The sequence below is a fragment of the Zymoseptoria tritici genome, chromosome 1 (assembly GCF_000219625.1).
Source record: "Zymoseptoria tritici IPO323 chromosome 1, whole genome shotgun sequence".
NCBI classification, from domain to species: Eukaryota; Fungi; Ascomycota; class Dothideomycetes; order Mycosphaerellales; family Mycosphaerellaceae; genus Zymoseptoria; species Zymoseptoria tritici.
The window spans coordinates 5,886,214-5,899,154 of record NC_018218.1 but is presented as its reverse complement, the minus strand read 5'-3'; the positions used below and the strand labels follow the sequence as shown (position 1 = coordinate 5,899,154).

The following is a 12,941-nucleotide window of genomic DNA, read 5'->3' as shown; positions in this document are numbered from 1 at the left end:
GAAAGAGATGGCTTATTGGCCACGCCTGCAAATCGTCACTTTCGCCTTCAACGTTCGCCCGCGTTTCCTACAGGCGCCAGCGAAGATGCTCGGGTATATACTTCTCAGATCCTACGAGCAGGATCGCTGCTACGCTGGTATCTGATCCTCTCCTTTGTTTCTCTTCCGCAGTCACTCGTTCTTGCCCTCTGGCACCGTCATTTCTTTGAACCTCACTACAGTCAATCTTTTCAACACTCAACATGAGATACTCCTTCGTCTCCGCGCTGCCCGCAGTCCTCAGTCTGCTATCATTCTCCACGGCATACTCCCTTCCACCGCAACGTCCACAAGAAGTCCTAGCCGGTCAAAGCTACTCATGCCCGGGCGCGCAGTCAGTCAGCCTATGCTGTTCACGACAAGTCAAGACGAATGGCGGAGTGGATGACTGCGAGAAGAGCTTGCACTTTGTGATCAGAGCCGCGGACGACCACAGCTACCTCACCAACTCGGTGCGAACATGTAGTGGAGATCAGGTCAGCCGAGGATACGATCGTCCGGTGTGTTGCAGGTCGCACTTTCAGCCAGCGGTAAGTGGAGTCGATGATGGATGGTGGTATGAGGCGTTTACTTCTGCGTCGATAGCTCATGGGTTCTGTCAATCACGGCATGAACTGCGCCGAAGGTTCCGTCGACGACAACAATATCGACTGGAAATACAGTCTTCACCAGCCAGGGTCTACCAAGCAATCGACCGAAGATGTGCCAAACCTTCCTCTGCCAGTCGTGCCTTCCGGCAGGGGACTGTAAGCCGGCCCAGTCTAGACATTGGCCGTCTGAGGAACGACATACCGAACTGTGGGCAGACCATCAGCACGCGACGAGTAGCGCAGGCTCACCGATCTACACTGGTGGCGACAACGGACGTTATCGATGTGCTCAGGCCTACTTCCAAATCGAGGCCTCGAGTCGCGTCCGTCAGGCGTCGAGCCAATATCGTCCGACTTCGACGACGATTGCGCTCGCCCGCGGTAATGGCTCGCATACCCAGACCGATATGGGCTAAGGAGCCTGTGGCAACACGAAGTCGATTCGATCAGAAACTACTGTGGCTGGCCGGAGTAGGCATCGGCGGGCTCGGATGAAGCTCTTTCAAGGCCATTGTCATGAGCATGTGTATGGCCTGGTGGTCCGACATTAGGAGCAGTGCGTGATCGAAGGACCTGATGAGGGTGAAAGCATTGCAGCAAGTTGAGAGGTTGACAGCATCAGCCCGACCGAAAGAGGACGGCGCCACTGGCCTGAAGTGATCGAAGAATTATCATGCCCAATTCCTGCGAGTCTAGGTGTAGAACCTAAGAAGATGCAACTGTAGCATTGAACCAATGTCTTAGCGTCCGTTGTCCTCATGCTTCGTTCATGGCCATGACCTCTGGTCGAGGCTGCATCAGCGTCCATTGCAGTAGATTTCCAACAATCGAATGTATTCCAATAGATTGCTCGTGCTACCAGTATTCATGTTCACCTGTAGATTTTGCGTGTTCGCATTCAGGGGAAGTGTTCACGTCTTGGCACTGTCCCACGGTCATCATCAAAGCGGGACAGCTTTGGTGGAGTTGTGAAGCTACAACTTCCGATCGTGACATTTCCACTCCACTCCACCCTTTCGCTTGCGCTCTTTCATTTTCGCCCGCCGTCGAGTACCATCTCCTCGGCATCCGCTCGCTCTCGCTCGAGATCATCTCCGTCGTCCGCTCGCGTCCGACTGCCTTTGCGATAGTATTGCCTTGAAAGGCAGCCATCCGGGCTACCTCCGAATCGAATTCGGCTTCGACCTCAACCTCGACCGACCCTCGAATCTCGACTAGTCTTCACAGCATACCGCAGCCATGGCCAGCAACCAAGTCCTCCCCTCGAAGGAGCAGACTTTGTTCAGGCATCTGGTCCAAAACTACGAATCGAAGCAATACAAGAAAGGTCTCAAAGTCGCAGAACAAATCCTCCGCAAGCACCCAAACCATGGCGACACACAAGCCATGAAGGCATTGATTCTCAACACAACGGGCAAGCAGGATGAAGCATTCGAGCTTTGCAAGCTCGCGCTGAAGAACGCCATGAAGTCACATGTCTGCTGGCATGTGTACGGTCTGCTGTATCGCAGCGTGAAGAACTATGAGGAGGCCACGAAAGCGTATCGATTCGCACTGAAACTCGACCCGGAGAGCCAGCAGATCCAGCGCGATCTTGCGCTTATGCAAGTGCAGACACGAGATTATGCGGGATTTGTGTCGAGTCGCAATGCCATGCTGCAGTTACGGCCGGGGATCCGGCAAAATTGGACGGCGTTGGCGGTAGCTCTGCACCTCAACGGCGAGCTGGAGAAAGCTGAGAATGTGTTGGTGCAATATGAGGGGACCCTGAAGACACCACCAAGCAAGACGGACATTGAACATTCAGAAGCATGTCTGTACAAGAACCAAGTCATTGCGGAGACAGGGAATTACGAAAGAGCATTGGAACATTTGGAGGAAATCTACAAGAACTCGTTGGATCGAACGGCAGTCATGGAGCTCAAGGCGGAGTACTTGCTAAAGCTGGACAGGAAGGCAGATGCAGAAAAGGCATATCGTGCGTTGTTGGCGAGGAACAATGAGCAAAGAGCGTACTATCAAGGACTGGAGAAGGCGCTGAGTCTGGATAGAGAAAAGAGCGAAGATCAGGAGAAGTTGAAGGAGCTCTACCAGAGTTTCGCGGACAAGAGCCAGCGACTCGATGCGGCCAGACGGATACCATTGGACTTCCTCCACGGCGAAGCATTTCGAACACACGCCGACACGTATCTCCGACGGATGTTCACGAAGGGTGTGCCCAGCACTTTCGCCAACATCAAGCAGCTATACGCAGATCCGAAAAAGCGTGCAACATTTGAGGAGCTGGTCGAGGGATACGCAAAGGAGGAGCCGCAAACCAATGGCAGGGTGGACGGCTCGCACAAGACGAATGGTGATAGCAAAGCGGCCACAAACTGGTCGCTCAGCGTCAACTACTTCCTCGCACAACACTACAACTACCCAATCTCGCAAAACCTCCCGAAAGCGCTGCAATACATCGAGAAGGCCATTTCACTAAACCCATCCGAGACCGACTACACATACCACATGACCCGTGCACGGATATTCAAGCACCAAGGAAACTTCGCCGCCGCTTCCACAGCCATGAACGCAGCGCGCGAGATGGATCTTCGAGATCGGTACATCAACACGAAATGTGCCAAGTACCAATTGAACAACGACGACCACGATGCGGCTGTTCAGACCATGGGCCTGTTCACTCGGAAAGAAGCCACGGGCGGTCCTGTTGGTGATCTGCTCGATATGCAGTGTGTGTGGTTCTTCAGCAGAGACGCAGAGGCATGTCTTCGACAAGGGAATCTCGCCTTTGCTTTGAAGCGCTTCGCCAACGTCTACGACATGTTCGAAATCTGGTTCGATGATCAATTCGACTTTCACACTTTCAACTTCCGAAAAGGCATGATTCGCGCATACGTCGATATGGTCAGGTGGGAGGATCGGTTGAAGGAGCATCCTTTCTTCACTCGTGTGGCGTTGGCAGCGGTCAAGGTATACCTCATGCTGCACGACCAGCCGGAGCTCGCAAAGGGCCAACAAAATGGCACGGCCGAGAGTGCAGCAGAGCGGAAAAAGGCGGCGAAGAAGGCAAAGAAGGAAGCCGAGAAAGCAGAGGCGGAGCGGAAGGCCAATATTGCGAAGCAGAGCCAACCAAAAGCTGCCGATGCAGAGGAGAAGCCTAAGACTGATACCGATCCGAATGGTGCTGAGGCCCTCAAGAAGGCTGGTGAGAAGCCACTCGAGGAGGTGATGAAGTTCTTGACTCCTCTTCTCGAGATGAGCCCGAAGAATGTGGACGGTCAAGTCGCAGGGTTTGAAGTCTACATTCGACGACGTAAGTTTTGCTATGCAATACGGCACGGCATCGAGTCACAGCTAACAATGCATCAGAAAAATACCTCCCCGCCCTCCGCTGCCTTATCGCCATTCAGAATCTCTCGCCGAATCATCCAAGAGTCCACGAGTTCTCCGCGCGCCTATCACTCGCCCTCTCATCGGCCACTCTGCCGGAACAACCCCAAACTACCATCAAAGCTCTCTTCCACGACAACTCAGCTCTTCCCTCCAACATCGACGATGCCGCAAACGAGGACTTCCTCAAGAAGAACAAGTCAAGCGCGAGACATGTATTCGCCGCGATCAAAGTGCGCCACATGTTACAAAAAGGCGAGAGCAGCGCAGCAGTGAAGGAGAGCAATTTGAAGGATCTCCTTGCGACGCTGGAGCAGAAAGAAACGACATTAGAGGAAGCCACGGAGGGTCTGGGCGTTTTACAGCAGAGTGGATTGGGAGAGGAGAGGGAGAAGTACCGGGCTGCGGCGGCGAAGAGATGGCCTGAAGCGAAGGTATTTGAAGGCGGAGAGTTGGCCGCGGCAAAGTAATGGATCAGTGCAAGTGCACGCGTTCGAGGCATGCATAGCGACCTGCGTGGGCGAGGAAGCAAGCGAATGAGCTATCTTCGGTGCATGAATATAGTATGGAAGAAGCCGAAGGCATAGTGAAGCGTCAGAAGCTGTGTTCGTACGCTGACAAAACGTCGACAAAGTCGACCGCTCGACTCATGAGCAGGCTGTATGTCGATCTTCCAACCTACCCCAAACGCCACGCAGAATTCCCCAAACCACTATTCCTCCATCTTCTCACTCGCCTCTTTCCCACCGCTCTCGAACAATCTGGAAGATTGTGAGACTCTTGTCCTCAAAGACATTAATTAATTGTGCTAACTGAGAGCAAGCGTGTGTAGCAAACACACAGCGAGGGATATAACGAGCTGTAGCTTAGATAGATAGTTCGTCCTTTAAGCAACATTGCAACCTTATACCTGATTTAACAGGTTGAGCCCTTATTCCGCGGTCTCTTGTCCAAATCCATTTGTCTAACACGACCTCCGAGCACTCTAGAGTGTGAGGTTATTTTATCGTTCGCTTTAATTTCCCTTTTCGGCATAGTCACTATGTCGAACAACACCAACTCTACCTCTTATCAGTCCCGGTCAACCGACAACATTCTTGTCGGCTAGGCTAACTAGCTAAGATAGTTTCTACGCTTTACAGCGGATGCCCGTGCAGATGATACGTACGACCTCTTTCTCGGCAACGAGTCCATCCTTACTAGACTAGTTCGTGTCAAATACGTTCGGGCTTAGGCAGATAATTCTGATGCTGCTGAATCCGCGACTTAATCATCTACGAAGAAGGACACAGGTCCAGAAGTCGCCCGCAAGGACCTAGAATTTAAGCAGGCAATCGAAGAATACAAGCTCGATCAGCATAACTACGAACGCTAACATAAGCGCATCCGTCGTGCAAACAAGATGCTCCTTAACCGTGTCGACTCTGCGATTTAGTCTAATATCCGCGACATCGTCATTCCTAAGAAGGCTCTCGATTACCTTAAGGATCTCTACAAGATGCAGGACTCCCGCGCTTTGCAGATCGCTCACACCAGCATGACCGCGCTTACTCTCTACAAGTGCACCGGCATAACTAACTACCTTAACAACATCCGCCAGCTTAAGAACGACATTATCGCACTCGGAGAACCTTTCTCGCTAGCTTAACAGATCGCCAAAATCATTAATAGCCTTACCCTAGCCTACTCCGGATGGCTCGAACGCTATCATAAGATCATATCTGATCTAGGTGCTACTAAGCCCGACCTTAAGTCCGTCGAAGCTCAGCTTATCGCGAAGGAAACTACAATTCCTAAGCAACCGAAAAAGGATAGGAAGGACAGGGACAATAAAGACAAGTCCAAGGACGGTAACAAGGAAAAGAAACCTCGCGACAAGTGCACTTACGAGCTATGTAGCAAGTAGGGACACAAGGAAGAAGACTGCAGGATAAAGGATCCCACAAAGAAACCAGGCGACAAGGTCGTTATAGTTATTAAAGACAAGGAAAAAGAGAAGCCAAAGGCTATAGGTACTATAGTTAATATCGACACCGATCACTTCGACAAGGCTCTCTCTATCGCTAAGACTAGCGAAAAAATCCTCTCCGCCGGCACAACACCAATCTCTACGTTCAACTGTTTCTCTGCTCTGGCCGACTTGGACACCGATAGCAGAACCGCAATGCGCCGGCTTCAATCGACTGGCTTGTGCGACAACGACTACGGTTAACCCGAGATCAACAGCACCAACTCCGTTCCTGCTCTTCCTAACGAGCCCTTTAACGAGCTTCTTACCCATAGTACGCCTCCCTTTCCCACCTTGTCTCTTTTAGTTACTAACGCATTCTTACAGGACCTCGGTCTTGAAGATGCCGGATGCAAGAAGGAACAGGGTAGAGGAATAGATAGTAGCTGTATAGAAGGACCTTTGAATAACTGTATAGGGGGATCTTGTAACACGCTTTGTAATAATATTACGATTAACGAGGCGACTGGCCTATCTGCTCGGGACGAATTGTTCTTATGCTTCTGTCTTACGAACGATCAAACTATTTATGCTACTTTGCTTAGCACTTCGTCTCTCACTCGAGACACTTGGCTCCTAGACTCTAGATGCAACACGTACATCTGCAATCGACAAGAATGGTTTACTGAACTTTATCGTTTCGACATGTCCGTTAACACAGCTAACAACTCATCCTCTCTGCACATTTAAGGAGGTGGCACGGTCGTTCTAAACCTGGTCGATGACGACGGAGATAGTTTCGAACTAACGCTTCGCAAGGTCGCTTTCGCTCCAGGCGCACGATCTAACCTTCTCTCACTTTCTAAGCTTAGTGCCGCTAGCATGTTCGGACAATAGGACGCTAATTCCATTTCCCTATTTCATCCGACTGGTGTTCAAATTGGATCAGCAAGGACGATCGGCGGATTATACTATGTCGCACTGTTAACTTCTCCAGAAGTTCTTGCAGAAACGCAGCCACTCGTTGCTACAGTCGATATAAGTAATGCAGTCTAGACTTGGCACTGCAAGCTCGGTTACCTTAGTCTCGACAGAATGCGAAAGTTGCTTAAGCTCAGCATCGGAATAGACCTTACTAAAGAACAGATTAAGAAGCATATAGGAGCTATATGCCCTGTCTGTGCAACAAGTCGTGCTATTGCTCACATCTCCCGTGAGCCCGCCCGTCGACAGTTCGAGGATTTCGGAGAGCTTATGCATATTGACAACTAGGGCCCATACCCTGTCAATGGATACGACGGTACACGCTGGATGACCTTTCTTACGGACGATGCTACTCGACGCACTTGGTCTCTCCGACTGGCGAGACCTTCTGATGCGCCTAACGCTATCAAACAACTCGCTAAGTTCCTCGAGCGAAAGTACAAGATTAAGATTCGCTCCTGGCGAGGTGATAGTGAGTTTAACAAGGGACCTTTCAAGACGTAGTGCACCTCCAAGGGCATAACTATCGAACCAACAGTACCATACGCTCATCATTAAGTCGGCGTTGCTGAAAGAGCCAATCGCACAATTCGTGAAGGCGCATTAACACTTATCAACGATAACTCTCTTTCCGGCCAGCTGGCTAGGATCATTATTAACAGCGCCGAGCACAAGCATCGCCAGACCAAGTTGCCTGCCGACCTTTGGCCTGAAGCAATTGATCATGAAATCTGGCACAAATCTCGTAAACCAACTCGAGCTCGTTCCGACAAGACCCCTTAGGAGGCTACTGAAGGTCTGCAGCCGGATTTATCTAAGGAATTCATCTGGGGCAGCAGAGTCTATGTGTCTATCACAGAAGAAGAGCGCAAAAATCGCAAGCATGCGAAACTCTACGACAATCGTAGCTAGGTTGGCTATGTCGTCGGCATGGAGAATGAGTCAAGCTATCGTGTGTACGATCCAGATGTTCACCAAGTTCGGGTTGTCTCTCTTGTTCGCATTAATTAAGGCGAAGGCCTTAACGATAAGCAAGCTCATGCGACTATCGACGAAGCCATCCCTCAACAACTTGACGACACTAACTCACCAAACCTCTCAGCACTGTCAGACGATGAGTCTGTCGATTCATCATCAGAAGATGTCGCTCTTATGGTTAGCACTGCAGCCGAGTCCGACTACGGTCTTTCTGACCTTGACGATGACGATCTCCTTGCAATCGAAGCCGAGCCCGACTACGGTCTTTCTGACCTTGACGATGACGATCTCCTTGCAATCGATCGCCCTACATCTACTGCCAACGACACAGCCATTCCTCCATCTGACTCTAAGGACGAAATTGTTACCTCTCCTTCCAAGAAGCGCGGAAAACAACGGTCGTCAAGCTTCTCCCTTCTCGCACGACGCGAATCCTCAAGTAATGTCTCTATAAACGAGACCTCTCCTTACTTCGATGCTCTATCTGCCAATCCCACGACTGATCACGAAAAACCAGCATCCCGCAAACCATTTACCCGCTGGACTCCTAATAAAATAAGACGCGCACAAGATTTGCGGACGACGGGTCTCAGCCACAAGAAGATTGGTAAGATCCTGGGAAGAGGCGCGAGCGCTGTAAGCACGAAGTTGAGCAATGTTTCCAAACTAACAGCTGCAGAGTTAGCTATGCTTGCTCCTTACAAACCAGCACCTGGTGCCAAGATGTGGATGTGGACTCTGTTGTGGATCATCAGACTAACTATTAGTGAAGTGCACGTGACTAGTGCTAAGGCATTCCTACACACAGATAGCTAAAGTAAGAATCTTATACTTAAGATTCTCTCTGCATAATAATATATACCTGCTAATTAGAGGTCTTCTTCTACTTAGCTTAAGTCTAATTATAACAGGTTATAAGCCCGGCGTAACTACTGCACACTTAAGGAAGAATTGTCTATTCTAAGCGCAGCTACTAGAACCTTACTATATACTATTTAGACAGTTAACTAGCGAGCCGAGAAAGAGCTAGTTATAACAACAGCCGCAATGCAGGCTAATAAGTTTAAGACTGCGAAAGAGAATAAAGTCCTAAGAAAGGGAAGTAACTTCTTAGACTAGTTAAGGATGCTTAAAGCAGCCCTTATAGACAAGGAGGTATTAGGCTATGTCTTTTATAATATTCCCTAGTACCCTGCCTAACTAAAGCTAGGAATTAAAGTTAGATATCCCTCTCTACTAACTAAGGAGAGTACTGCTTTATCCTCCTAGGCTCTAACTCCTTCCTAAAAAGAAGGAGGGGACACTCTAGTAATAGAACCTATTCTAACTAGTAGACTAAGACTAACTCCTCTCTAAGTCTAGCATAAGCATAACCTAATTACATACGGGATTATTAGCAAAAGGATTAACTAATCTCTAAGGCCTAACTTTAGGGATATAGAGAAGACAGCTAAGGAACTATATAATACTATTGCAGCTACCTATAGGCCTATTGTAACTATAAACATTTATAATAGCCTAAGGATTCTTAGAATTAGCAATATTAAGATCTAAGGAATAAATACTTAGAAGTACTATAAGGACTTCTAGAAGTAGTATTACAAGTATATCTCTATAATAGAATAATACTCTAGGTCTAAGAGCATTCTAGTCTTAAAGCTTACCTTTAGTAATAAGCAGATTAGGCTGTTCTTTATTTAGGGCCTCTACTATCTAGAATACCTAAGAAGCTAGAAACAATCCTATTATATTAAGAACACAACTCTTAAAGAGCTAATTACCTTATTAATTAAGGAACCTCCTCTATAGACATAGAGGATAGCAGGAGGATTTAGGGGTGCTATAGTAGATAATAATTAGTATACTAAGTGTACCTATTATATCTACATAAATGCAGATTACTTTAAGAAGTACCCTAACAAGGCCCTAAAGTCCTAGGTATATAGAGGAAAAGGAGGATCTAATAAGGATAAGAAGAAGTCCTAAGACAAGAGTAAGAGACATAACAAGAAGGGAGGAAAGGGTACTATAGCAATTAAGCCTATCTCCTCTTCTAATACAGGCTTAGGCTCTAATTTAGATAGCTTATTTGTAGGAGCAGCAATTGCTACCGCTAGAATATAAAGAAGTAACACTATTATCTAGGATTCTAGTATATTATACTACTTCTTTAATAATAAGTCCTAGTTCTTAGACTTTAAACCCCTAGAAACCCTAATTAGGTTCTCTTAAGCTATTAGACAAAGCATAGTTATATACTTAGGAAGTGTAAGGATTATAATAAAGTATAAGGGGAATAAGTTAAATATTACCTTGCAAGATATGTTATACTCTCCTAACTCTAATTACAACCTTATCTTAGTAGAGACTCTCTAGCTAAAGTATAAGGTCTACCTAGACAGGCTATCTTTATGCATTTTAAGGAATAATAAGAAGATAGGCAAGGTTTAGTCTACTTATAATGTTCTAATCCTCTAAAATGTAACTGTCTCTCTTCCTAAGAGGAGTACTAAAGTTGCTTCTATAACTAATAGGAATATGTCCTGTCTAGCCTTTACTATACCTAAGGCTAATATAACAAGATAGCACTAGAGACTAGGCTATATAGGGAATAAGATTCTTAGTGTAACAAAGGCTTAAGTCTAAGGACTTAAGTAGATTAACATATCTATACTTAAGTACTATAAGCTATGCAAGCTTGCAAGGTTACAGAGAGTAGTATTAAGAACTCTAAGACTAACACCTTAATCCTTATTAGATAAGGTCTATATTAACATTATAGGACTAATCTTTCTACTAGACATCTTTAGATACAAGTACATCCTTATAATTACTAATGCAAAGTTAAGAAGGAGATAGGCTATCTTCTGCAAGCTTAAATTACAAGCTGCATAAATTATTAAGAAATAGACTACTAAGACATTTAACTAGTACAAAAAGATAGTTAAGATCTAGTTCTTAGATAGAGGAGGAGAGTTTAACAATAATAATCTAATTACATTTGTAGAGAATAAGGGACTAAGATAGGATTTCTTAGCTCCCTATACTCCTAAGCAGAATAGAATTGCAGAATTATCTAATAAGGTTATCCTTAACAAGGTAAGAGCAATAATAATTAACTCTAGCCTACCTCTCCCTCTCTAGAGTTTTGCAGTTACATATACAATCTTCCTTACTAACAGGCTAGTATGCCTATTAACTAATAAGATTCCTCTTTAGGAATTTAATTAAGATCTTAATACTAGAACTCTATATATTAATCTAACAAAGGTTAGGAGATTTAGATATAGAGCATATCTGCATAATTAGGGGAGACCTAATTTATAGAAGTTCTATCCTAGAGCAGAGAAATACTAGAATCTAGGATTCTAGGAGAACACTTTAACTAACTATATAGTTTAGAAGTTTGAACTATCTGCCCTTGCTAGGTTTTAGTATAAGATTGTAACCTCTCCTTATATAATATATAATAAGGATAAGGTATATAGTATAATACCTACTGCCCTAGACTTCTAGAGGGAGAGTTTCCTACAACTAATACAACCTATTACTACAGAACAGGAAGTCTATACTATCTATACTAAGGATTAAGATTAGGGCTAGGATGCCTAAGGGCAAGATACCTAACCTCTTACTACTTCTTATCTTTAAGAAGTAGAGAATATGTTTAATACTATGCAGAGAGAGAGAAACTAAGCCTCTTTTTTAACATCTTAGGGGGAGCAAATATTAGGTTAGGACATATAGTCCTAGGATAACTAATATAAGTAGTCTAAGCCTAATTAGCTAGAGGCTACTAAGCATAAAGAAGCCTCCTAGCTAGCTTAGGGGGAGTATGTTTCTAAGGAAATAGGAAGTCCTAAGGGATTCTAAGGAAGTCCTAAGGGATTCTAGGAGCAGGCTAATACCTTATTAATATAGCTATAATATTAAGTATTAGCAGAGGATTGCCCTAAAAGGGAAGACCTCTAAGATTATACTATAACTCCCTTCCTAGATATTTATATTATAGGAAAGAGGAAAGTAGGAAGAAGCCCTAAGAGACCTAAGAAATTAGGTAATAAAGCAAGTCCTAAAAGCTTAGGCACATTTAGACTCTTAAGAAGTAGAAGATTAGTTATAAGAAAAGACTATAGCAAGATCCAGAAGATAGGACTTAAAGTAACAAATCCTAATCTATCTAATCCTAAGATAGTTAAGGAAGCTCTCTCTAGATCTAACTATAAGGAATAGGAGAAAGCTATTATTAAGGAAGCTAAGTTACTTAAGTCTACAGGATGCCTTAAATAGAAACTTATTAGCACTCTCCCTAAGGGGAGAGTCCCTCTTATAGGGAAATAGGTCTTTAAGATTAAGGTACTCCTAGATAGAACGGTAGAGAAGTATAAGGCTAGATAGACAGCTAGGGGATTTACATAAAGGAAGGGACTTAACTATGTTAATACCTTTGCTCCTACCCTAAGAGCTATAATAGGGAGAATACTTCTGTCCCTCTTAGTTAACTTTAGCTAGAAGAGGAGATAAGTTAATGTTAAGACTGCATTCCTAAATCTAAACCTAGATAAGCAGATCTTTATTAAGCTACTAGAGGGAGCTTATCTCTTTAAGAAAGATGCCTATAAGTATATTATATATGTTAAGAAAGGACTATATAGGCTTAAGCAGGCAGCTGCTCTCTAGTACTACGATACTATAGACACTCTCTAAAAGCTTAGTCTAACAAGAACTATTAGTAATGCTTGCCTCTTTTAAGGGAAAGGCATCCTTATTCTCCTTTATGTAGATAACTTCTAGATCTTTAGATAGTTAGACTATAAGATTAACAAGCTAATTAAGGGATTAGAGCAGAAGTACATAATTAAGGTTATTAATACTAATGTCTTTCTTAGACTTTACCTAAAGGAAGGGAAAGATAGTTCTATGTCTGTCTCTTAGGAACACTATTTTAGAGACAAACTTTAAGGACATAGTCTTAGTAATGCAAAGAGTGTTAAGTATCCCTTTAACACCCT

General features: G+C 45.2%; 3 protein-coding genes across 3 annotated transcripts; all 3 read left to right on the top strand.

Annotated features, from left to right (window-relative positions):
• Positions 1 to 172: 172 nt before the first annotated feature.
• On the top strand, positions 173 to 1,375 carry MYCGRDRAFT_102996 (uncharacterized protein; the record flags this gene model as incomplete). Its single annotated transcript, XM_003856812.1, has 2 exons — positions 173 to 569; positions 625 to 1,375. The coding sequence occupies 2 exons, from the start codon at positions 243 to 245 to the stop codon at positions 787 to 789; spliced, it is 492 nt and encodes a 163-aa protein (XP_003856860.1).
• Positions 1,376 to 1,659: 284 nt separating this feature from the next.
• MYCGRDRAFT_67635 (uncharacterized protein) lies at positions 1,660 to 4,489 on the top strand (the record flags this gene model as incomplete). The annotated part of the gene is made up of 2 exons (XM_003856813.1): positions 1,660 to 3,942; positions 3,999 to 4,489. 2 exons carry the CDS (start codon positions 1,869 to 1,871, stop codon positions 4,487 to 4,489), a joined length of 2,565 nt encoding a protein of 854 aa, XP_003856861.1.
• Positions 4,490 to 7,275: 2,786 nt separating this feature from the next.
• On the top strand, positions 7,276 to 7,455 carry MYCGRDRAFT_34129 (uncharacterized protein; the record flags this gene model as incomplete). The annotated part of the gene is made up of 1 exon (XM_003856814.1): positions 7,276 to 7,455. A coding segment is annotated over one exon (180 nt), but the record flags the coding sequence as incomplete, so codon positions are not given.
• Between the last annotated feature and the right edge of the window lie 5,486 nt (positions 7,456 to 12,941).